This window comes from Theobroma cacao, chromosome 1 (genome assembly GCF_000208745.1).
Source record: "Theobroma cacao cultivar B97-61/B2 chromosome 1, Criollo_cocoa_genome_V2, whole genome shotgun sequence".
Taxonomy (NCBI): Eukaryota; Viridiplantae; Streptophyta; class Magnoliopsida; order Malvales; family Malvaceae; genus Theobroma; species Theobroma cacao.
In genome coordinates, this window is record NC_030850.1 from 11,516,640 (window position 1) to 11,541,387 (window position 24,748).

General features: G+C 31.4%; 1 protein-coding gene across 9 annotated transcripts in view; it reads left to right on the plus strand.

The window, feature by feature from the left end:
* The window catches only part of LOC18612304 (Fanconi anemia group D2 protein homolog), a 68,327-nt gene that overhangs the window by 29,190 nt on the left and 14,389 nt on the right, over window positions 1–24,748 (plus strand). The window contains exons 1-2 of one of the 9 annotated variants that reach the window (XM_018123661.1): window positions 22,231–22,745; window positions 23,132–23,582. The exons of 6 other annotated variants lie outside the window; for them this stretch is intronic. In XM_018123661.1, the coding sequence (XP_017979150.1) occupies window positions 22,435–22,745; window positions 23,132–23,582 (762 nt within the window). In that variant the 5' untranslated portion in view covers window positions 22,231–22,434. Of the gene's footprint in view, window positions 1–22,230; window positions 22,746–23,131; window positions 23,583–24,748 lie in introns of those variants that run through there. 2 more of the 9 variants (XM_018123666.1, XM_018123670.1) reach the window with 2 other exon arrangements.

Genomic DNA, 24,748 nt, shown 5'->3' on the forward strand with positions numbered 1-24,748 from the left:
GTTGCTGACCCGACTATGTGCGAGTAGGAGTGCACATAAGCCGTTGCTGACCCAGCTATGTGTGAGTGGGAGTGCACATAAGCCGTTGCTGACCCGGCTATGTGCGAGTAAGAGTGCACATAAACCATTGCTGACCCGGCTATGTGTGAGTGGGAGTGCACATAAGCCGTTGCTGACCCGGCTATATGCGCCTAAGCCGTTGCTGACCCGACTATATGCGCATAAGCCGTTGCATATGAGATGATGATGATGGGATGGTGTGCATGATGATGATGATGGGATGGTGTGCATGTTGATGATGGGTATATAGCTGTAAATGCAAATATGTAAGCATTTGTTTTGTTGGAATTTGGAAGTTTACATGTGTTACATGTTGCTATTGTTATTTTAGCAGGATAACTTGTTTTAAGGGAAAAATGAGACTTTTTCCTTGATGTTCTGGTTCTCGCTGCAGCGAGAATGAAGTTCGCTACAGCGAGAAACTTTCTATCCATTTTGCTAACTTGTGGGTTTTTGCCATATATCCCATTTCTTTGGTACCCTAGTTGAGCATGGATTTTTGTAAAGTGATTTACTCATGTGGGGTTTACATGAGGGGTTTAAAGGAGCTAAAACAATTGCATGGTTTTGAGAAAATGAATGCATCATGATTTCGATAAACATTCCTTATGGTATGCTTGTTCCCATCTTGTTCACTCACTGAGTATTGTACTCACGTTTTATAAAAATTCATGTTTTCAGATCAGGTGACTATTGGACCCTAGATCGAGGAGTCCCCGTAGTGCATCTCCTGGGTATGTGTCTGACATTCGATAGTAATCTTTTTTATTGTAAATGTCTCCGCTGGAAATCATAGGTCCTTTTGTAGTGTGAATACAATCTAACAATGTGAATATGTGTATGCAGTGTAAATTGCTAAATACATGACTAGTATAGTGCATGTATATTATTATCGATAATGCCATTGTGTTTTGGCTATGTTCACACCCGGGAAAAAGTGTGTGTGTGTGTATGTATGATATGATAAATTTGTTAAGCAAAGGTAAATGGATAGGCTTGCTTGGGCTTAGTGAGTTATGCTCATTGAGCTCATGCGCCGGTCATGGCCCGGGAAATTGGGTCGTGAGACCTTTTGATTGGGAATCGTAAAGGAGTTAGTAATTCTTATCTACATGACTAAATCACTTTTCATGCAAAAGTGAATGACTTGGCATGTTCAAAAAGTCTTATACATATAGATGTATACAAACCATTGAACATAAAATACTATGGCAAACGTTCTTAATTCATTAAGTTTACATAAGACTAAATTGAGATTTTGTCTTGTATACTTAAAGAAATATAATTTGAATACTTGAAATGTTCAGAGAATTCAAATATGAGATCATATGAGCTATATAGTATGAAGTACTCTTATTAAGATATGATCTTAGTGAAGATTACCCTTACTTATTAATTAATCATTCAAAAGATAAATGGAGATTCATGTGAAATGGAGCTTTCTTATGAATAGAACATAGAGATATTTGTTCAAAGAAGAAAACAAATTCTTATAGTGATATAGTGATATGATTTGGTCCATATCTCTCCAATATATATGTAGCTAATTATATTATTCCAAACCAATACAATTCCAAACATACATTGAGATGTATGTATGTAACATCATGGAATATTCAAAAGAGTTGGAACATTACTCTCACATAGGATCTTTGATTTAATGGGAGCATGATGACACTAAGAAAGGAGTTTCTTTAGTATTACATGGTTACATTGGAATCTAACTCTTAAGATTTTGCATAGAGATACATAATCAAATATATGAGAACTCTATAGATTTAGTAGGATATATTGGAGATGTATTATTCATATGAAATAAATCTACTAAATATGTTTTTCCTTGAAGTTACACACTTTGTTCTATTAAAAGGGATCCAAAGGGTTGGATTTAATAAAATGTACAAGTATTCTTATCTCATACACATGAGGAGGTTAGTAGTAGTGAATACAATTTTTTAGTGATACAATTACATGGGATGAAATGTGTATACAAAGAAAGTGCCAAAATTTAAAAAATAGCAGATGGCACAATGAAAAGTGACAAATGCATATGATGCATGCAGCATAGTCTAGTTGGAATGGTTCCAAAGAAAAAAAAAGGACTATGTATATGTATATAATCAAAGTCATTTACAACTTATTAAAGGCTCAAATAGGAAGATATTTAAATTATTAGCTCATGAAACTAATATAGCAATCTAAAATTGTAAATGTAACAATGAAGCCATACTAAGAGAACTCGGGTCTCATTGGATCTAGATATAGTAATATGACATGATGTGATGCATGGAAATCACAAAGATAGATAAAAGCAATTAACCACATTGAAGGGCACGAGCGAGTCTACATGGGACACGATTGCTAGATGGATTGGATCCATATATGATGAGGTAGCAATTAGCTTTGTGCTAGTGGGAGATGTTGGGATGAGCCTTGTAGCCAATTCAGATTGGATAAGACTTGGTTTAAATAATGCAACAATATCATTCATGTTAAATGATTAGAGGTTTTCCTTCATCAATAAAATATTAATTATAATGGATTATAAGTCTAATTATATGAAGTCCATGAGATTATTATGCCTTGCAAGGGAACTATAATAAGTTGTAGTTATGAGATCCTTATGTATCAAAGCGTAATCTCTAAATGTTTATGGTCATGTATCATTGAGACTAGACATCAATGATGCCCAGAGACTTATACATTCTATGTTTCTTACTTGGAAAGTCAGTAATCGATCTCATCGGTTGAAATATAAAGATACTTAGAACTAAAATGTAGGTGCTTGCTCAGAACAGCAAGTACACTAAAATGACCCGCTATAAGAAGTTCATTTTGTAATACACTTAAGTGTTTATGCAATACTTCTCATGTGTCAATTGTGTAAATACTCCCTAGACTTGAAACATAAGGTTGTCTTATGTGTTGAATGATAGGCTTTGATTTCATCCTTACGGGTGCTTAATCAAAGATGCCAAAACAAGATGCTTTTGGGTACAGTATGAAGCATGTGAAGGCAAATGAGTGGTTAAGATAAAAATCATCACCTTAAGTGTTTTTAGAGAACATATCCTATCAGTTCTTAGTTGACATTAGCTTATAGAAGTCTTTGGCCAAGGCGACTTAGAGATTATGAAAAGAGTTTCATAAGTCTCTATAAAGCTAACGATTTAATTGCGAGAACGAATATGAAGGTCAATAAGAGTAGACACTACACCATTCACTTATAATCTTTGGGATATATGATGAGAGAATGAATTATATTGATAAACTGTACACTGAAAGATTGTCAAAGAATCATTTGCCTCTTCTAACAATTAGGTGGCCATGATGCATTGCTAAATGTCAATCTTGATCTATAGAATTGAATTAATTAATTAATATTACAATTTAATTCCATTACCAACTTGTTAATAACGTAATAGGTCACAAACAAAAGTTGTACTATGAATTAAATTGGAAATGTGATGATTTAAGTTGGACTTAAATCATACTCTATGTCTTAACTTCTAAGGACTTAATTAAAATAGTTTAATTAAGTGTAAGGTCAATATTATAAATAGTTATAATATTAGAACCTTAATTGCAAACATGACAAAAGGAAATTAATTTGATTTTAATTTCCAATGGCTAAATTGAAAGGGTTTAATTAAGTGATTGGGCCAATATTATAATAGTTATAATATTGGGCCCTTAGTTGCAATTATGGGAATTGTTTAACCTAGGTATAAATATGACCTTTAACTACTTTTCACATATGACTATGAAAACCTAGCTGTCAAAAACAACCAAAAATTTTCTAGACACCTGTTGTGGTTGAGAGAAAAATCTTTTAATGAATTTCTTTAGAGTGATATGGACTATAGTGTGTGTGAAGAAAAAGACAATTGTTATGCACTCTGTTAAGACAGAGAGTAGTTAAAAGCTCTTACCTTATTGAAGGTTCAAGTGCAATTATGTGGATACTAGGGCTGTGCAATCGGTTAGTTCAGTTAATTCGGTTACTGGATATCTAATAACCAAACTCTTATACAAAACTAACCGAAACTGAACTAAAGTAAATAAATAACCGAATTAATCGAAACCGAACTAATTCGGTTAGTTCAGTTCGGTTACTGAAAATCAAATTTAATAATTTTTTTGGTTTGTATACAAAAACCGAACTTAATAAATAATTTGATGTACTATTGCAAGGGCTCCATAACTTAATAAACTGAACTTAAAAAATGACAGGGGCTTCCATTCAACAGAGATATACTTCACCAAGAGTCCTGTTACTACAAAATCCATACACAAAATGTATATTAACAATTATCTTTCACATGCACAGAAGCAATGGCAGGAAATCTCATGGCATAAAATAGCCCAACTGCATGACCATGTTGGCGATACCTTGACAATGTAGGCATGTAGTAATATAAACTTTAATAGGGCAAAATTTCTATGTTCTGCACTGAAAAACATATCAATGTTAAATGCCAAGAAAATAACATGCTAAATTTCAAAAATGTCTAAACATCTAACTCAAGCATATAAAACCATAGATAAAAACAAGATGCCTAGAAAACAACAATCACTGTCAGACACTAGATTTAGAAACATCACAATTCACAACTGGCACAAAACACCCACATATGGCAAGCAAGTGCCAGCATCGTATATTAACTTCTAATACAGAAATAACAAAATATCTATACATTAACTTCCAAAGAATAAGACACAAATAGAAATGAAAAGACAGGATGATCCCATGTTTCTTTTAGTTCTTTTGAAACTTTTCCACATATGCTTGCAATAGAATAGGTAATGTAATGGGTCAACAAATTATGCATAAAATGAAGTAGCCTAGATTAAATTAATAATAACATTCCAAAAAGAAATTTTCTATCAAATTCAACCATTGAGATGACACAAGACATTACTAACAAAAATACATACTAGCAAAAATAGACATTACTAACATTAGCACTAGAAGCACTCATTTCCATAAGTAAGAACCAATATATTCTCCAGTAGCACCCCCATCTTTTCTTCTGAGTGTCACAAAAAATTTTAAATAAATGAATGTCACAACCTTGTCCAATTAACAAAAGTATACGAAAAAAAGAAATCTAAGTAATAGAGCTGAAGTGATTAATTATTATTATCTAGAATTCGTACTAATTATTAATGCACTGTAATTTTTTGTAGTCTTCATATTCATTAATTGTATTTAAAAAGAAGTTTGCCAAAAGGAAAAATGAAAACTAAACAAATTATTATCAATAAAGACTAAACTTTGTCAAAAATAAGATAATATAAAATTGTTAATTTGATAAATATTTAAGAGTATATTTATCAAGTACTAAACATTACTTGATTACCTTAAAGATTATTAAGTACATTGTCCACTGCAATCTTTGACAACTCTACAATACATAAACAAGAAAGTAAGAAATAAAGCAATTACATATTAACAATTGAAACAACAAAAATAAAATGATTATATAAATAAAATACTTACCTTCATCAACTTTCTCAAGCTCTGCCAAATCATTCTCAGTGTCATGAAGATAATAAGAAGGTCCACGTAGCTAATCTTGAGCACAAATAAGGGCTTGCACCATCTTAGGCATTAAAGAACTCCTATATGCATCAAACACACGACCACCAGTGCTAAAAGCTTATTTCGAAGCAACTGTGGATGGAGGAATCGCTAATACATCACAAGCTAGTAGGGCAAGAGTAGGATACCTATGACTATTGAGTTTTCACCAAATAAGAACATCAAAGTCATCACTATCGATTGCATCAAGCTCATTTAAACTCAAATACTTCTCCAATTTTGATTTATCCTCTTCCCTACCAATTGCAATCTTATATCTTTTAAATTCATTCAGAAGAGCAAAACTAGCACTGGAGTCAATATCATCATCCACTTCAGAAATTTGGCTCACTTGGGATTAGCTATTGTCACCAACTTTCTCAAGAAGAGGTTGTACATTTTTTTTGTATTCAACAAGCAACTCTTCCATTGTTTTTTTCAAACTTACACAAATCGGTGAAGCCTGCTCATTCGAATACATTTTCCTCAGACAAAACTCCACAAATACAAGTTTCTTCCTTGGATCAAGAATAAAGGCAACATAAAGCAGTTTATTCATTTTTTCTATATTTCCCTAATACTTGTCAAATTTCTCTTGCATTTTCTTTGCCATTGTTTACAACTCAACATCAGCATGTCTTTGTCTATCTCTCAAAATGCAATAAATACCACAAATATCATCAAAAAAAGTATTAATAGTGTCATAAGAAGTACTTGAAACTTTTACTATGAGCGTGTAAAAATGTTTCAAGAAAAGATTCAACCTCTTAACATTTTCCCAATCCTCATGTTCAAGTATCCTATCTCCCATCAACAAATCAGTTCTATACTGAGAATCGGCTTCCTCAAATAAAGTAAAGGCTTCTTCAAACTTTTGAGCTTTTTCTAACATCAAGTAAGTGAAATTCCATCGAGTACTAACATCCAAACACAACAAATTTTTTGATTGAATATTTGCAGACTCAACACATTCTTTGAACTTTGCTAACCTAGGAGGTGACTGTCTCACGTATTTAACTGCCTCTCTAATACAAGCAATTGAATCATTCATTTCCTTCAATCCATCAATGACAATGAGATTAATGATATGTGCAATGCATCTCATATATAGAAATTTGCTTTCTAAAAAGCTATTTCCTGTTAAATTCAATTTTTTCTTCAAATGTGCTATTGCAACATCATTGGAACTAGCATTATCAACAGTAATAGTGAAAACCTTACTAATCCCCCAATCACATAAACATTTATCAATCATTTTCCAAATGGCCTTACCTTTGTGACTATAAATGGGACAAAAGTTTAAAATTCTTTTATGTAATTTCCAATCATTGTCTATAAAGTGAGCAGTAAGACACAAATAATTCTCTCTTTGAATTGATGTCCATATGTCTGTAATCAAAGAAACTCTAAAAGAAGATGTTCTCAATATATGCTTGAAATGGTTCTTTCCATCAACAAAAAGGTTAAAGCAATCTTTAGCAACAGTCCATCGTGATGGCACAATAAATCTAGGATATGAAGTTTCTACAAATTCCTTAAATCCTTCCCCTTCTACAAATATGAAAGGCAACTCATCTCTGATGATCATCTTAGCTAGAGACTTTCTAATGGCTTCTTGACTAAATTTCCAAGTTCCTATTGACTCATCCCCCGATTGAAAAGCTAACTCAGTTTGAGAAGAATCATTAGTAGAACTAGGAAACTTTTTGCAAGAATTCATGTGATTCTTCAATGAAGTTGTGCCATTATATTTAGAATTAGTAGAAAGTACCCTATCACAATAATTACATCTAGCTTTTTGTTCACCTTGATCATTGATGAATCTGGTGAAGTGTTTCCAAACTTCAGACCTCAGTGGAAGTGTTTTTCGTTTTTTAGAATTGACAGCATCACTTTCATTAGTGGAGATTATAGTTTGTTGTGTAGTTTGTGTTAGTGACGATGACGACATGCCAATAGGAGGAACAGGCTGCGTAGCAACATCACTAGGAGTAGGAGCTGGATTATCGCTTTCACTTGCCATTTAAATCTTTAACCTATCACTCAAAAAGAATTAATTAATTAGCAAATATGTTATTTAAGAATGAAAAATCTATTAAAGAATCTATCATTAATAGCACATATTAAAAATACATGAGCAAATATAAGCATTTAATATATGTGCCACTATTTTGGTTAATAGAATTAGATAATATCAATTTTGAAAGTTGGCAAGAGGAATCAATTTCATATCTTAAACATGCTCAACAAGCCAGCCTGATTTGTCTCATTCTATTATCTACAAAAGCTAGCTCACTCAAAAGATTCATCTTAATTATCTCTGGATTATTCATATTCCATAATTTCAAGTCACATTTATGAATAATAAATTTTTGTATTTACTGAGTGGACAAATCAAGCTTGAGAGGTTGTTCTGGTTTCACAACATTTCCTAAAATTTTATGAGTGAGATTAGATTTCCAATGATTGCTCTCAAATTTCGTGTAGTAGTATAAAAAGAAAAATCAATTTCATCTTGTTTACTTTTAATTACAAAGCTTTAATTGGAAAAGTCATATGGTTCCACACAAAGGAGTAAAGAAGATTCTACCAATTTTGTAAGACAAATTGGTTACTAAGATGCATTGTTTTCCTAGCATGTTCAAAACTTGGTCGGTAATGGTGGTTGAAACTCAAAGTTAGGTACAAGTAAGTAAACCAAAAGCTCATGTATGTCAAGCAATGAACCAACGCACTCTCATATCTAATCGAAACCTAAACATTTTTCAATACAAGTGGCTTTTAAAACTGAAAGCAGAAGATAATCGAGGCCCATAGCTAGCTTAAATTAAATGAACAGTATTTGTAGAAACCCAAAAAAACTTACCAATAACTTGATGTGGGAAAGCCCAAAAAGGTGAAGCAAGAATGGTAGTGACTGGCAGCGGCAGAAGTAAAAACCAGAAAGGGTGAGACCGTGAAAGTGGAGATGGCAGTGACCGGCAATTAACAGAAGTAGAAACCAAAAAGGGTGAGACTGTGAGACGATGAAAGTGGAGATGGAAGACTGAAAGTCAAGGGACGGCAATGATCGACAGTTGACTGAAGAAAAAATCAGAAAGGGTGAGACCGTGAGAGTGGAGATGGAAGTTAGGGGACAGGTGGACGGCAGTGACCGACAGTCTGCAGAAGCAGAAACTAAAAAGGGTGAGACCATGAGAGTGGAGAATCTGGAGATGAAAGGTAGGGGACGGTAGTGATGGGCAGTAGGCACTAGGTAGAAACCAAAGGCCAAAAGAATTTGGTATTCAGGTTTAGGAATTTTTTAAGGAAAATTTCCAAAATACCCTTTTTGGGTTCGGTTAGCAATTTCTTTAATCGAAACCGAATCGAAATAATTTTATTAACCAAATTAACCAAACTAAATTAACCAAAAAATTGAACTAACCGAACTCAGTTCAGTTCGATTCTGTTATTTGATTCGATTCTATTTTGCTCACCCCTAGTGGATACCGTTGGATGTCAAACACTTGGGTCGCTTGGGTTCTTCCTCCCTACACGAGCTTGAGTAAAAATAAGAGTAGTGTCGTATCTTCTCTTAATCAAGAGGATTTGCCATCGTGATTACGACATCACTTGGCTAGGTGATATTTTGTTTCCTTTTCTTAAATTTTGTTTGTATTTCAACCACCAAGGTGTTCCATGGGTGGTGGCATGGCTTGGTATGTTTAAATTTTTATTTTGCCCTACATGTGATAATTGTTATCTTTAAGTTTCATGCCATTCCAGCAGAAAAGAAAAACACTAAGAGTGAGAATGAAAATGAAAAAGACATGGCAATGCTAGTTAGGAAATTTAGTAGGACATGAAGACAAATTTTAAAGCTAGGAAACCTATAAGAAGAGATGTACCTAAAAGTAAAATATATAAAAAACCACTTGATATGTTTTGATTGTAAAAGGCCTAGTCACAAAAAATATAAATGTCTCAACAATAACTTTAGGAATAGTCCATGAAGAAAAGGATGATAACAACTTGAAGTGATAGTGATAACTCTCAAGATAAGGAAGATAATGAAGTTGCAAACCTATGTCTCATGGCACTTGATGATTACAAAACCTAAGAAGGATAACCATATCTTTAGCCTTCACATTTCAATGGTGAAAACTTTCATGCTTGGAGATAAAGAATGGGACATTTTATAATTTCAAATGATTATCAAACATGAAAGCAAGTTGAAGATGGTTCATACAAAATAAAGAAAGACATGACAAATTGAAATTCATATGATCTTGATTTGATTGAAATCAATGCCAAAGCCATGCATATCTTTTTAGTGCTTTTGAATAAAGTTAATACAATCAAGTTCAAAATTATGGAAATGCTAAGAAGATATGGGACAAGCTAAAAGAGCTATGGGCAACCATTTGAAAGAGAACTAGAAGAAGATGATTTCTTGGATGAAAGTTCATCAAGTGAAGATGAAGAGAATCTCAAATTTCAAACTTCAAGACCAAACTATGAGGTAAGCTCTTCTTCTCATGAACCACATATTCTTACGGATAGTGAATTGACAAATATGTTTGAAGACTTAACTTTCACATATCAAGATCTACGTTTAAGTCAAAAGGAGAAAATTTCAAATCTTAGACTTGAAAATGAATCATTTATGAAAGAAAACAATCAATTGAAAATTAATGTTGAAATACTCTTAAGAAATTACGATCAATTAGAAAAAGAATATAGGAAATTGAAAAACATTGTCAAAAGAAAGGAAATATAAGAAGTTAGCAATAGGAACTCTGTTGAACAAATAAATTCCTATTGCATTCCTATTTAATTCATTATCTTGTACATATGTTTGTTGAGACTAACCTTCAAAGATCCAAAGCAATTTGAATACCATATAAAAATGAGTTTTGTAGGTATGAAACCCAAGGAAGAAGAAACTCAAGGTTGAACACAAAAATGGGTGATATATATTTTTCTTACCCTTTTAATTTGATGAATGCTTGACTGATGAAATTTGATTGATTATGAAAGCATTAAGTATTGTTCATGTTGCATTAGCTTGAAATTATTTATGATTGGGTGTTGATTGTGCAAAATTGTTTGTTGCAAAAATGTGAGCATGAGATGCACTTACACTTGATATAAATGCTTTGATGGTTTGAGCTTAGCATACTTGACTACTTAAATTAATTCCATCAATGTGTGTCTATAAAAGAAAATTATTTGTCATGCTTGAGCTTATGTTGATTTATAGCTTGAACAAGTTTGTCACATGTTGAAGATGCTACTATGACTTGTTCTTGATAAAAATGAATGCATGAGTAAATGCTTGAATTTGTTGATCTTATGTGCTTGCATAAATGACATTATGTCTTGAGAATGAAATGCTTATATGGTCATATTGATTAAGTCATTCCTTAAGAAATTGAAATGTTAAAGTGCTTGATCTAGAATCGATTTTTGGAATATGCTCTATAATTGTGCTTACTTGATTATTTCAAAATTGATCTCTTGGTTATGCATATGGAATTGGTTATGATGAACACATTGAACTTCATGAAAATATTTTTAGTTCATCTATCATTTTGATCAAGTGACATGCTTACATGATGTCTCATCTTACTTGATCCTAAGATTTGAAGTCTATAACTTGACTTGGATAATGCTCTTGAATGAGAAATCTAAATTATCAAGTTAGATCATGATATGTTGTGTTGACATAGCTAAAAAATCATTTGAATGTGCTTTTGAATGTTAACTATGTCTTCCTTGAGCTTAAATGATTGAATGATTTGGAGACTTATGTGCATCCAATCTTAGTTTATAGGCTACCATGAATGACTTGGTTTAAGATGAAAAATGGCCTATAACTTAAGTTAGCTATAAATACCTAATTAGTCATGGATGAATGCTTATCTTAACAATTGGTATTCATTAATGCTTGGATGTCTATACTTGATATGTTCATGAGTTATGTGCTTTATTTCCAATATTTCATGACACTTGGTATCATTCATGCATCATTAAGAAATAGTATGCATGAATGAAATTCAATGCTTGTATGTTCTTAATAAATGCATAGTCATTTTTTTTTAAATTGAAACCTTACTTGCATTTTTATGAACATTATTGAAGCCATAATTAATGAAGAGAGCCATGTTATTACATGTAATCATGCTTATGTCTACTTGATCATACTACTCTCTTGTATGATTACAACAAGTGCAAAATATCTTGGCAATGGTTCATTGATAATGATCTTACTTTGATAAGAAAACTTCTCCTTAATTTGATAATTTATACACAATTAGGAGAATCTTAATGAAATATTTGCTTGAAAATATTGTGAAATAAAGGTAACCAAAAATGACTAAATGATGATATTCTCGTGATGATATGCTTTTGTTGAGATAATTCTCTCATAAATTGTCATTGTTATATAATTGAGAGAATTTCTTTAAAATGCTTGATTGATAGTACTTGGACAATGCATGATGAAAATTAAAAAGGTGCTTAATGCAAAAATAATATCTTAAACATGCATTGGAACTAATATGTATACAGTTCTTGAAATTATGAATGTTTGAAGCATATATTGAATATTTATTTAAATACTCATATTTTTCTAGTTCCATGAATGTTTGAGCATTTGATTAACATGTTGAAAATCCATTGTAATACTTATCTATCTTATGCTCATACTTTATTCCCATATTTATCTCATGATCCATCTAAGAGAAGATAAGATTATACTTTAGTATGTTAATCATTAAATATCTTCTCTTTGTTGAAATTGATCTAGTGAATGCTTAAAGGGGAGATGACCTTTGACATTATCTTATGGTTCTTGAGCATTTAAAATGTTTAAAAATGATCTTGGTAAAATCTCAACAAGCTGTGTTAATCGCTTTTGGTAATGTCTCTTAAACACCATATTACATTTGTGCTTGAATAATGATTGCTATACTTCATACTATAGTTGTCTATATATAAATTTATGAATATATTTGCATGATTTCTTGAGTATCTAGTTAAATGAATATGTGAACATAGTAGCATATAAAGTTCCACACATATCAAAAAATCATGTTTACATTATATGTAGACTTTTAAATGCCTTATATTTGACGATGCATATTCAACTTGGACTTACAAGATAAAATGTCCACACTTTACTTATAAAAGTATATCTATATGTGGCTTCCTTGGTTGATCAATTTATGATATATTCCATAATGCCTTGATTGAATACCTTACATGGAAGTATATCTTGGTTGGGAATATCTGTATGTGCCTTAATTGCAATGGTTGAATATAGTTCTTCATACTTTACTTGATATCTTGAGAAGAAATATGTTATGATCTTTGAATACACTAAGTGAGTATATTTCCCTATGCTTTGCTTGAATATATATTGATTTGGAATATATCTTGATTTAATACTCTCATATCATGATGATTGGATATATTTCTTGGTCTATTGATTGAATATTTTCCTGGAAATATATCTCAATGTTTTGATTTGATGGTTATAGATCATTATTGAACTTAATGCTTATTTATACTTGTTGATTATCACTAACCATTTTACCTTAAGTTCAAGTAACACTCACACTTCGAAAACATTTTTTGAACTTCATGCATATATTAAGAGGGAGAATCTATTTAAAGTTCATACTCAATTCTTATATCCTTCTCATTTATACTTAAGTGTCTTCAAGGGTATAAAGACTAATTAAGTTAAGGGAGGTTTCAAGAAATTTGAAATGCAATATGCTCATGGTTTTGTCATATTAAAAAAGGGGAGATTGTTAGCATTGAGTTACATCATGTTTGATTTGACAAAATTCACATGCTCTCTTAAACTTAATGTCAAACATCTGAAATTGTCTCAATTATCTTTTTAATCCCCTAAGGTTTTATGCTTGTTTGAAAAACCATACATTATCAAAAACCATCATATAAGCTTTCAAAAAATTCACATTCAGCTCAAAATGCAAAAGCAAATATGCCTTGTAATGTTTTTTGAATATAAGTACAAGGAAAAGAAGAAGTAGCTAGAGAGAAGCATTAACAAGCTAAGGAAACTTCAAAACACAAGCCGAGAGTCCATCCTAGAGAAGCTCAAGTCAATTTGAAGGTTGAAAAAGTGCAAAACTTGAATATCATAAAGCCCAAGTCAATTAGAAAGGAAACCTTGTTCTAGAAAGATCATGAAAATCAAGTTCAAAATAGCCATAGTCGACTACAGAGGAAGCGTAGTCGACCATGTTTCAAAATGATCAAGAAAATCAAGTTGATGAACAACCATAATCGACTATAAAAAAGGTATAGTCGACCTTGACAAATCAAAGGCTAGAGGAAGTCAACTTTAAGAAGCCATAGTTGACTATAAAAGAGGCAAAGTTGACTATAAAAGGCCAAATTTGAAAAACACACGCCCTTTAGAAGTGGATCAGCTAGAGAAAGATTATACTCGACTATGGAAACCCTAATTGAGAAATTTAAAGAATATAGTCAACCCTTGGTACATTGTAATCAATCTTTAAGCTTCAAATTTGATTCAAACGTGTATCTAACAGCTCCAAAACATGCCCTAGCTATAAGTAGATGCATTTGAGCCATTTTGAAGAAAAGAAAACCTAAACCAAAGCTTCAACCCTAGAGAGATTACCCATAAGCTCATATTCACTCTCTTGCGTGTTTTTAATCTTCCATCAAGCTTTCAAAGTTGAATCTTTACTTCAATCCAATTGAAATTTCTTCTCTTATTATAAACAAGCTTAAAGTTTTAGCATGCAACCTTTGTAGAGATATTTTCTTGTTAAGATTTTTACTCCATTATAAGGGTTCCAACTTAACATTGAAAAGCAATCTTGTAAATCCTATCAAAGAGCAAGAATCCTTTGTGGATTGTGTGGGTTACCACTTGATCCCGTAAAAACCAAGAATCTCTTTGTGGATTGTAAAGGTTATTGCTTGATCTCATGAAAAAATTGCTAGGAACGATATGATTAGAGCATCAACACATCAGAATAACAAAAATTGAAATAAAAAAAAACCATGCCTCCTACTTTTGGATCACCTTGGTTGTTTAATACAAAGTTAAACATCATAGAAAATTAGAAAAAGGTTTTTACCTTTCCAAATAATATTTTAATCAAATGAATTCCTTTTGGTGCTAAAAAACGTGAACACCTTCTTGTGTGAAAGAATCTCAGCTACTCAAATGTTTGGCCTTTAATGTTGCACATAGGATTGCAATGGATCTTTCATAAGGAAAAACCTTTATGCCATGAGCTTGTGCTAGCAAGTGGACAATTACTTGTCCTCTTTTCTTCTTTGATTTACAACAAAGAATCAATGGAGAAGTTTTTCAAAAAAACCTTCTCAAAAATGATAGCACTCAAGAGAAAAAACTATTAGTTATTTTTTTTTGTTACCTTAGAAAAGAGTGGCTATAAAGTAATATTTATATCAATGTTTAACTAATTAAAATTTACAAAATAAGTTCTTAATATTATAACAATTATAACATTTAACCAGTGCCTAATTAAACTCTTTTAATTAGGTCCTGAGTAGTTAAAACCTAGAATTGGATTTAAGTTTAACTTAAATCATCACACTCTCAATTTAATCCAAGTTGCAACCTTTGTGTGTAACCCATTAGGTTCATAACATGTTGGCAATGGAATTGAATTATAATATTATTAATTAATTAATTTAAATGAATCATATTCAATTTTAAATTAACTAATTCAATTCCATAGACCATGATTGGTATCTAGCAATACATCATGGCCACCCAATTGTTAAGAAAGTCAAAGGATTCCTTGACAACCTTTTGGTGTACAACTTTTCAATGTAATTCATTCCTTCATCATATATCCCAGAAATGATAAGAGTTTGGTGCAATGACTACTTTTATTGACCTCCATATTTGTTCCTGTAGTTAGGTCATTAGCTTTATGAAGACTTATGAAACTCATTTCATAATCTCCTAATCACTTTGGCTAAGGATTTGATTAAGTTAGTGTCAACTAAGAACTAATGAGATATTTCCCCTTGAATCACTTGGGGTGATGATTCCTATCTTGACTACTCATTTGTCTTTATATGCTTCATATTATACCTAAAAACATCTTATTTTGGCAATCTCGGTTAGGCATCCATAAGGATAAAATCAAAGCATAGTACTTCACATACAAGACGACTTTATGTCTCAAGTTTAGGGTGTATTTACACAATCGACACATAAGAAGTATTGCATAAACATTGAGTGAGGTACCAAATGCACTTCTCATGACGGGTCATGTTTAGTGAACTCATTCTCCCATGGCAAGCACCCACATGCTAGTTTCAAGTATCTCTATACTTCAATCTATGAGAGAGATTACTTACTTCATAAGTAATGAACATAACATGTGTTGATCTTTGAGTATTATTGATGCCCTGTCTTAATAATACAATGTTTAGTAACTTTTAGGAACAACGCTTTGATGCATAAAGATCTCATAATTGTATCTTAATACAATTTCTTTGCAAGGCATATATAGTTCCATGGGCTTTATCTACATAAGTACAAAAAATAATTAAATCATAAACTTATGGATAAATAACTACCTCAATGTTATTTTGAATATCTCAAAATTGCATTTCCCATACAACCACAGATTGGCTTATAGGGCTTATACGAACAAAAAAAAGAATCCCGTTGTGGATTGTGTAAGGGTTATCGTTTCCTGTTAAAAAATAAAAATCCTTGATAGTGGATTGAAATTCCTTGATTACTAAAGGAGTGAATGTAGGCATAAAAACCCGAACCACTATAAATTGCTTATGTTTCTTTTTAGTTTCCACATTATTATTTATTATTCATACTTGCCTTAAGAAAACAAATTTATATTGATTGATTGTTTTCTCTTAAAAAAATATTTTTCTTTATCTTTCATAGCTAGCATTTATTTCTAAAAAAATATTTTATTTTGACTCATTATTTTTATACTTAGTGATTTATTGTAGGAAATTTATTTTTGATATTAGGATATATTTTGGGTGAAAAAGTTTTAATTTTTACACTTAGATTTTCAAAAAAACAATTTAACATATCAATTCACCACCCTTTTGATATATTGCATATTGAGACTTCTACACTAACATAACTTAAATATTTCATAGGGATTGAGGTTGCAAGATCGAAACAGGGGATTTTCCTTTTACAATAGAAATATGTGTTAGATCTCTTAATCGAAACTGAAATGCTTGCTTGCAAACTAGTAGACATGCCTATAAAGATGAATCATAAGCTTGGAATTTTTCCAAATCAAGTGCCAACGACAAGGGTCGTTATCAATAGTTAGGTCGGAGATTAATTTATTTGTCATACAAAAGACCAAATATAGCTTATGCTATAAGTGTCGTAAGTTAGTTTATGCATGCACCAAGTGAAGAACATATGAATGCAGTATATTGAATCTTAAGATACTTGAAGAGTCCTCTGAGCAAAGGTTTGTTGTTCTAAAAAATTGGTATCTTTGATATTGAAGAATTTATGAATTCTAACTAGGCAAGTGATCAAACAGTTAGATGATCCACATCTAGTTATTTTACTTTTGTGGAAGGTAATATTGTCTCTTGAAAAAGTAAAAAGTAAAATGTTGTGGCAAGATTAAGTGCAGAAGCTGAATTTTGAGGTATGGCTCATGCAGTATGTGAATTATTATGGATTAAGGGTGTTATTAAAAAGTTGAGAAATGAATATGCAAAAGCAATGAATCTTTATTGTGATAATAAGGTAACCATTGAAATTGCACAAAATCTTGTACAACATGACCGCACCAAATATGTTGAAGTTGATCGACATTTCACCAAGGAGAACCTCAACCAAAAAATTATACAATTTCCATTTGTCCAATCTAAAAGTCAATTGGCTAATATTCTCAAGAAAGCAATTTCAAAGAAGGTGTTCCTTGGTATAATCGACAAGTTGGGCATGATTGATATCTATACTCCAACTTGAGGGAGAGTGTCAGCATAACTTGTAATTATTAGTTTAGGAATATCTTGGGCAGAATATTTCCCTATTTTCTGTTACTTTTATTGTACTTCAAGGAAGTATAGGGTTAAAATACTTTTTTATTTACTATTTACTTTACTTATACACCAAGTAGGTTTAGGTCTAATTGGCTATTATCAACAACCCCTGTGTAGTTTTTTATTGTATCATCAAGCAATTTAATTCTTTGTTTAAATCTTGAATATTTTCTACACTATTTCTCTTTTGTTTTAAAATATATATTTATAAAAAGTTTTTATTTTCTTTTGGATAATTTGTAAATACTTTTAATTGACTTAGAGATTCAATATGTATTTCAATATTATTTTCCTACCTAATTATGAGGTTGTTTTTATAACTTCATTAAATTGTTATTAGAGACAAATTAGAGAGAAAGAAAGAATGCTTTGTCTTGTATGTAAGTCAATAAATATAAATTTTTTTATATTACATATAAAGTGATTTAACACTTGATCACCTTCATGTATCATGATGATAAGACCACTAATGATCTTAAATTATTACATTTGGTGTTATATTTAGGAGTGTGCAGCGGTAGGTTGCAACCGGGCAACTGACCGCAACCGTCGGTCGTTTTGATCAGCCTCGTTGGTAGATCGGCTTGGTCATTGAGGGGAACTCCTTTCCCCTTGAATCGACCTATTAACCGATCAATAGTTTTTTTTTAAGGGAGGAAATACAAAATTACCCTTCATTAAACCCCCCTTAGAGTAGCAGTTCTGCTGGTTGCTGCCTTTATTTCCCCTTTCCCCTGACCCCTCTATTTTTTCCTTCCCTTTTTGCCTCTCCCTCTCATACTAAACCCTAAACCAACAGCCACCAACCAAGTGGGTTCTCTTCCATTCTTCAACTGGTGCTTCATTATCATTTATTAGTCCAAATTACTGTCATTGTTAGTGCAAGGTAAACCATAGACTTTTTTTTTTGTTAGTTATTTTGTGAAAATAACAAAAGAGAGAAAGCTTGAGAGATTATGAAAAATCGAACTGAAACCGACCGAACCGAAGGCCATTAAAACCTACCAAAACCAACTTTAAGAACAATGCAGTTTGGTTGGTTAACTGTCATTAATTTTTTGGTTAGTTTTACAAAAAACCGAACCGATATTTGCTCACTCCTAGTTATATTAGATTATCACTTTCAAAATCATCGTTTTTTTTCTTGAAAAAGAAGTTTTATTAAAAATTACAAAATAATACATCATTATAATCTTCACCAAAGATCAAAATAACATATCTACACACAAACATCAAAGACAAAGATTGAAACAACATCACAAGTATAAAAGATCACCCAAATCTAAAGTTCATGTAAGTATTAGATAAAACTTTGAAAAGTTCTATATGTTTAAGAAATCAATAGTTAGTTGATCAAATAGTTTTATAAAATTAAATATCATAAAGAATTTGAGAAAATAAAGAGAGTCAAGTAAAGGTAAATGGAAAAATTAATGCAAAATGTAATGGAATAAAATTTAGAATTTAGGCCAATATAAAAACTCAATGGGGTATAATCAAAATTTATGAAAAGAATGGTTACCTTAAACCCATAGGTGGACTCACGTTGGAAGGAATGGTGTCACATGACACCACTCACTTCCTAAAATGTTTTAATTTTTATATTATTTAGTTAAGGTTTAGGGTAGTTAATATACTAATGAACCTTTTTTTTTTTTTTTTGCAATTTTATAAGGAGTGGGGTCAAATACTCCAAATAAAAATAGTTTATTAAAAAGTAATTTATGTATTAATATTTAAATACTATAAGGGAAGACAAAAAAAATTTCCTTTTATAATTTAAGATTCTATTAAAAAAGTCAAAACTTAAACTACTCTCTCTATCTAAAAATTCAAGTCCTTCCTTTTTTCAATCTTAGCTGTGTTTTTTACTCTCAAAACAACTCATATAGACTTCAATTTTAAGTAATTTTCAACTAAAATTAAGTTTTTAAATACTTTATGTCTAAATATTTTTTGATTAATTTGATAATTTAGGTTCATAATAATAATTTAGCTAATAAAAAATAGTATTGCATGTCAAATAATATTTTGAAATTATGAGTCTTTCTTTTTTTGATTTATTTTGTAGATATATTATTTAATTATTTGAATTTTGTATTTAATTTTATGTGGTTTGTTGATGCTTAGATTTAGTTTTGATTAATAAATAAAAAATTGTTAATTTGTTAGTTACTGAACTTGATAATTTATTATGTAAGATCATATTTTATTTAATTTTAATATTTTAATTTATGTTAATGAGTACTAATTTTTAACAAGTTTTATAATTTGAAATAAATAAGTCATAGAAAGATATTTTAAAAGAAAAAAATTGTCTCATAAGACCCAAATCTCTGATAATAACAAAATTCTATTAATGATTATACTCAAAAATATTCTTCTAAGCAAAATTGTGTTGAATTTGATCTAAATATTCTTTCAATAGAAAATTTTCTAAATCTACCCCTGCTTAAACCTATGCAGAAGAAAGTTATAAAAGGGTGTAATAGTTAGGAATTGTTATTATAACCGTACAAGTGCATCGCTGACTTGATGGTTGCCTGATTTTTATGTTGGATTAATAGTGATTAAAATGTGTTAAACAAAGTTATTTATATAATAGCGTAAAAGTTGTGAAGAAAAAAAATATAATTTTGATATTATATTAGGTGCTGGACAATGACTGTAGCTTTTAGGGATTTAGCATATTTAAGTGCAATTAAGGGAAATTAGGATGAAGGTTTTGGCTTTTGGTATTAATTTTTAGGTTGTTAAGGATGAGTAGGGATTAACCTAGGCTCTTGATTTTCCTTTCTCCAATTTGTAAATATATTTATTTGACACAGTGTTTGCCTTTCGCCTCTGAATGCAAATTAGCAAAGGGTGAAGCCAAATAGAGAACTGATTCCTTGTAGTTATTTTTTAGGGTTAATCAATTAGTTGATGCTTATCCTTGTGTTTTTATTTATTTTGCTAACTTAAAGAGATTTTATTAAGATTCCTAATTAACTCAATGTTGCAAGGATTATCAGTGATCCTAGTCCTTCAGCGAGAAGTTAATGCATGTCCTTTCTATACTCCCTTAGCGCTTGAAAAGAGGTATCATACACTGGACCGTCGCTAGAGATCGTTGGTGATCAAAATAACAAGACTGCGATTAACTGTTACCTCTGAACAAATGCTTCAAGACGATCCATCCACCATTGTTTCTGTGCTTGACTCTTTTTCAAATTAAGCTTAATTTGGATGATTAGTTGTGAGAACAGATATACACTTTTTTTTTTTTAGATTTCTGCTCTCCATGGTTAAAATTCAATTCTAGCAAAAAATAATCTGATGCATGCAAAATTGAAAATTCAAAACTCAAAATTATATGCATGCAGGAGGTAGTAATAGAGTTGTTCATATGACCGGATTAAACATAGTTTTTAGGTTCAAATCTGACCTATTATTAATGTTGTCGTTTCATTAATAAGATTAAAAATTAATAAAAAAATTAAAAATATTAGATACATGAAACTATATATTAAAAATTACCTTAAAAATTTCTTTTTTTTTCTCTCTCTAACTCCCTCATCAAGTTCTTTTCTTTTTCTCCTCTTTTTCTCTCTCTCCAACTCCATCATCATAATCTAATGTTTAATTTTAAGTTTTTAAAGATTTCTAGTTTTAGGAGGTAGTAATATTTGGTGAATTAATAGTGTATAGAAATAATTCATTGTTAGTATATCAAATATAAATCCATAAAATATACAGTGTATACAATATGGGTTGATTGCTATTTTCTCTTTATATATCTTGAGACAAGTAAAAATGAAAAAGCTTATTTACATTAGGCATAATATCCAAAAAAACTCTTAAATTATTTAGTAAAATTCAAATAAGTATTTATATTTTTATTACATTCAATTAAACTCTTATATATTTAGGTTGAGTCAAATAAGTCCATTATATTTTTATTTTGAGTCAAATAAGTCCTTATAACTAATGATTATCTTAGTTAAAATGTCATTTGTCATTTTATACCGTGTGACGCTAATGTATCACAATTGATGATAATGTTGTATGTTGACATACTATAATTGATGATGACATGATATACTTATTTAACATAATAATATGATTATATGATATTTTTTATTTTTTATATCAACGTTATGTTAATATCATGTAGATATAAAATAATTAATTATAAAAATTTATTTAATTTAAAATAAAAATATAGAGATTTAATTGAACGTAATAAAAAGATAATGACTTATTTAAATTTTTTTAATAATTTAAGAATTTATTTAAACATTATGTCTTGATTTTACACTTTTATCTCCTCTATTTATCTTTCACTTCACAAAATTTCATTGATTTAATTTAAATAATATATTTATGAAAAAAATGTATGATCAAATAACTTACTTGAAAAAAAATACTTGCTAATAGTAAAGAATAAATAAGTGTAGGTCTTATCTTCTTGCCCAAAAAATAGAAGGCCCGGGTGATCCGTCTTTTGACCCGAGCAGCATCCAAGCAAAAAATTTAAAAATTTTAAAAAAGGGAAATTGCGGTTCCCTTCCCTCGATATTTGGCGCCTTTTCTTTGATTTCATGACCTCCCCATCGTCCCCCTCCAAAGAAGCAACAGGAGAAAAACACTTTACCAATCGCCACACACGGCCTTCGCCTCCGAAACGACGCCGCTAGAACGTGAATTCTGAAAGGAGGCTAAAAATGGTATTACTCCACAACCAAAATCCGTCTCGGAAGAGGCCCTCCTCCTCTTTTGGCCCTCCTTTTCCTCCGGCCAAAATCCCCAAATCTCGAAACGACGGCGTTGCGGTTGATGCAGTTGAAAGGATGGTTTCAATCTTAGCTGAGGGTGGTTGTACTTTGATAAACCCCTTGGGCGCACCCTCCCTTCCCGCCGATCCCTACAAGCTCCGCCGCTACCTCTCCGGCCTTTTTTCTTCTTCTTCTGAGGATCGCTCCCTCTTCCTCTCCGGTTTCTCGTCTTATATTCAATCCTCCTCCAATCTTCGCAGGTCTGTTTACTCTTTTTCCATTTCGATTTTTTTTTTTCATTTCCCCCAATTTTTATGCGCATTTTATCTTTTTTTTGCTTTAAAATATCTGAACCTAGCTTTTTAACTTCTTCAACGAGAAATTTTGCATTTTGCTTTTGGAAACAAAAGATAAATATGTAAAAGTAACAACCAACTACACTAGTATTTTCTTTGTGCTGCTGAATAGACCTGAGTACTTGGTAGAAGTTTTTTAGGCTAAGCAATTAAGCTGTTCTTCTCCTTATGTTTTGTCATCGATAGACTGAGCTTCTACTGGAAGATGTTTTAAGGTTTTCACATGATCGACTCTGTTGGTATTGATGAGCAAATGTCTCATATTATTACTGGAAACTAAATGCTTTCAGGGTTCTCATTTCATCGGATGGAAGTAGTTTTGCTCCTACTAGAAGTGAGAGTTTAGTCCGACATCTCTTGCTGGTTGCACCAATCCAATTTGACCTTCAGATTATGCTGCTTGAGAAACTTCCAGAATATTTTGACATTGTTTCTGGTGATTCACAAACATTATTGTCCCTCGAAGATGATGTTGCTAGGCTTATCATCAATCATCTTCGGTGGCTTGATTTTGTTGTTGATCCTAGTTCCTTTACCGATAAGTTAATGCAAGTCCTTTCCATTTGCCCTTTACACTTGAAAAAGGAGATCATTGGATCATTGCCGGAGATCGTTGGTGATCAAAATAACAAGACTGTGATTGATTCCCTTGAACAAATGCTTCATGAGGACCCATCCATAATTGTTCCTGTGCTTGACTCATTTTCAAACTTCAATTTGGATGATCAGTTGCAAGAACAGGTCTATCCTTTTCTCTTTAATTTGTGCTCTCTATGGTTTACATTGAATCCTTTGTTTGAATGTTGTTAACATTTCTAAGATGTAAAGGTATTTACTTGTAACAAACCAGCGAAATAGTTATAGCAAGCTTAATGCATCGACACTTTCTGCTCTTCAACATTCAAAATAATGATAAACCTGAAATAAAGTACTTTTTCTTCTTTTCCTACAATAATACAGCTATTGAATGCAGTACAAATTAAACAGCGATTCAGGATCTCAGGTTCAAAACTATACCTGAAGTAGAAATACAGGATTGGGAGTTAGTATCAAAAGTTAGAATTCAGGTTTTTTTTTTTTTCAGTTGCAAATAGCTTAGAAACTTGGTTTGAGGCTGTTTGGTTGCCGAGAGTGAGGTAATTATGTGCTGCAAATTGTAGCTTTCATTGATTTAGCAATTAAGTTGAACTAAGGAAAATCACGACGAAGGCTGTTGGATTTGATAAGTATGGTTTCTAAGGAGGAGGAAGAGGAGGAGGAGGAGGAGGAGGGATTAAAACATAGACAAATTGATCTTATGTTCTCAAAGCACTCAGAGCTAGGTGAAAATGTGCCCAACTTCACAAGAATTCACTTCAGTATTTGACAAAGAAACCTTTTTTTTTTATGTCTGCTGAGCAGCTGAAGTAAGAAGAGTAGAGCAGAATATAAATAGATCAACTTTGGTCCTCAAGAATATAAGACAAATGCAAAACAGCACATAAGGATCAAATAATATTGCTACACGGATGCAAGGCCCATGAAACACCAATACACTCATTGATAGGAAGGCTTGAATTATTCAGGAATATTGTTGACCCAATAAAATTGAGAAAACTCAAAAACTGAACCAGCCACACAATATTAAACGTAGATCACCATAGGAGTCCCAAATTATAATTTGGGTATTGGAACCAGCTTTCCTTGCCTTTAATGCAGTTTTATTTGTCCTCCCAGTATTTTTGGCAATTGTCTGTTGGCTTTCCTTTTTTTTGTATTTCTATTTATTGATTCCAACATCATTAGGGGCATGAGCACGACTGAATATTCTCTTTACAAATATATAATTTTGCTTTTGGAGCTGGCTTTTCCTTTCAAGACCGGAGAGATTTGACTATAGTCTTCTTCTTGACATCATTCCACGATAT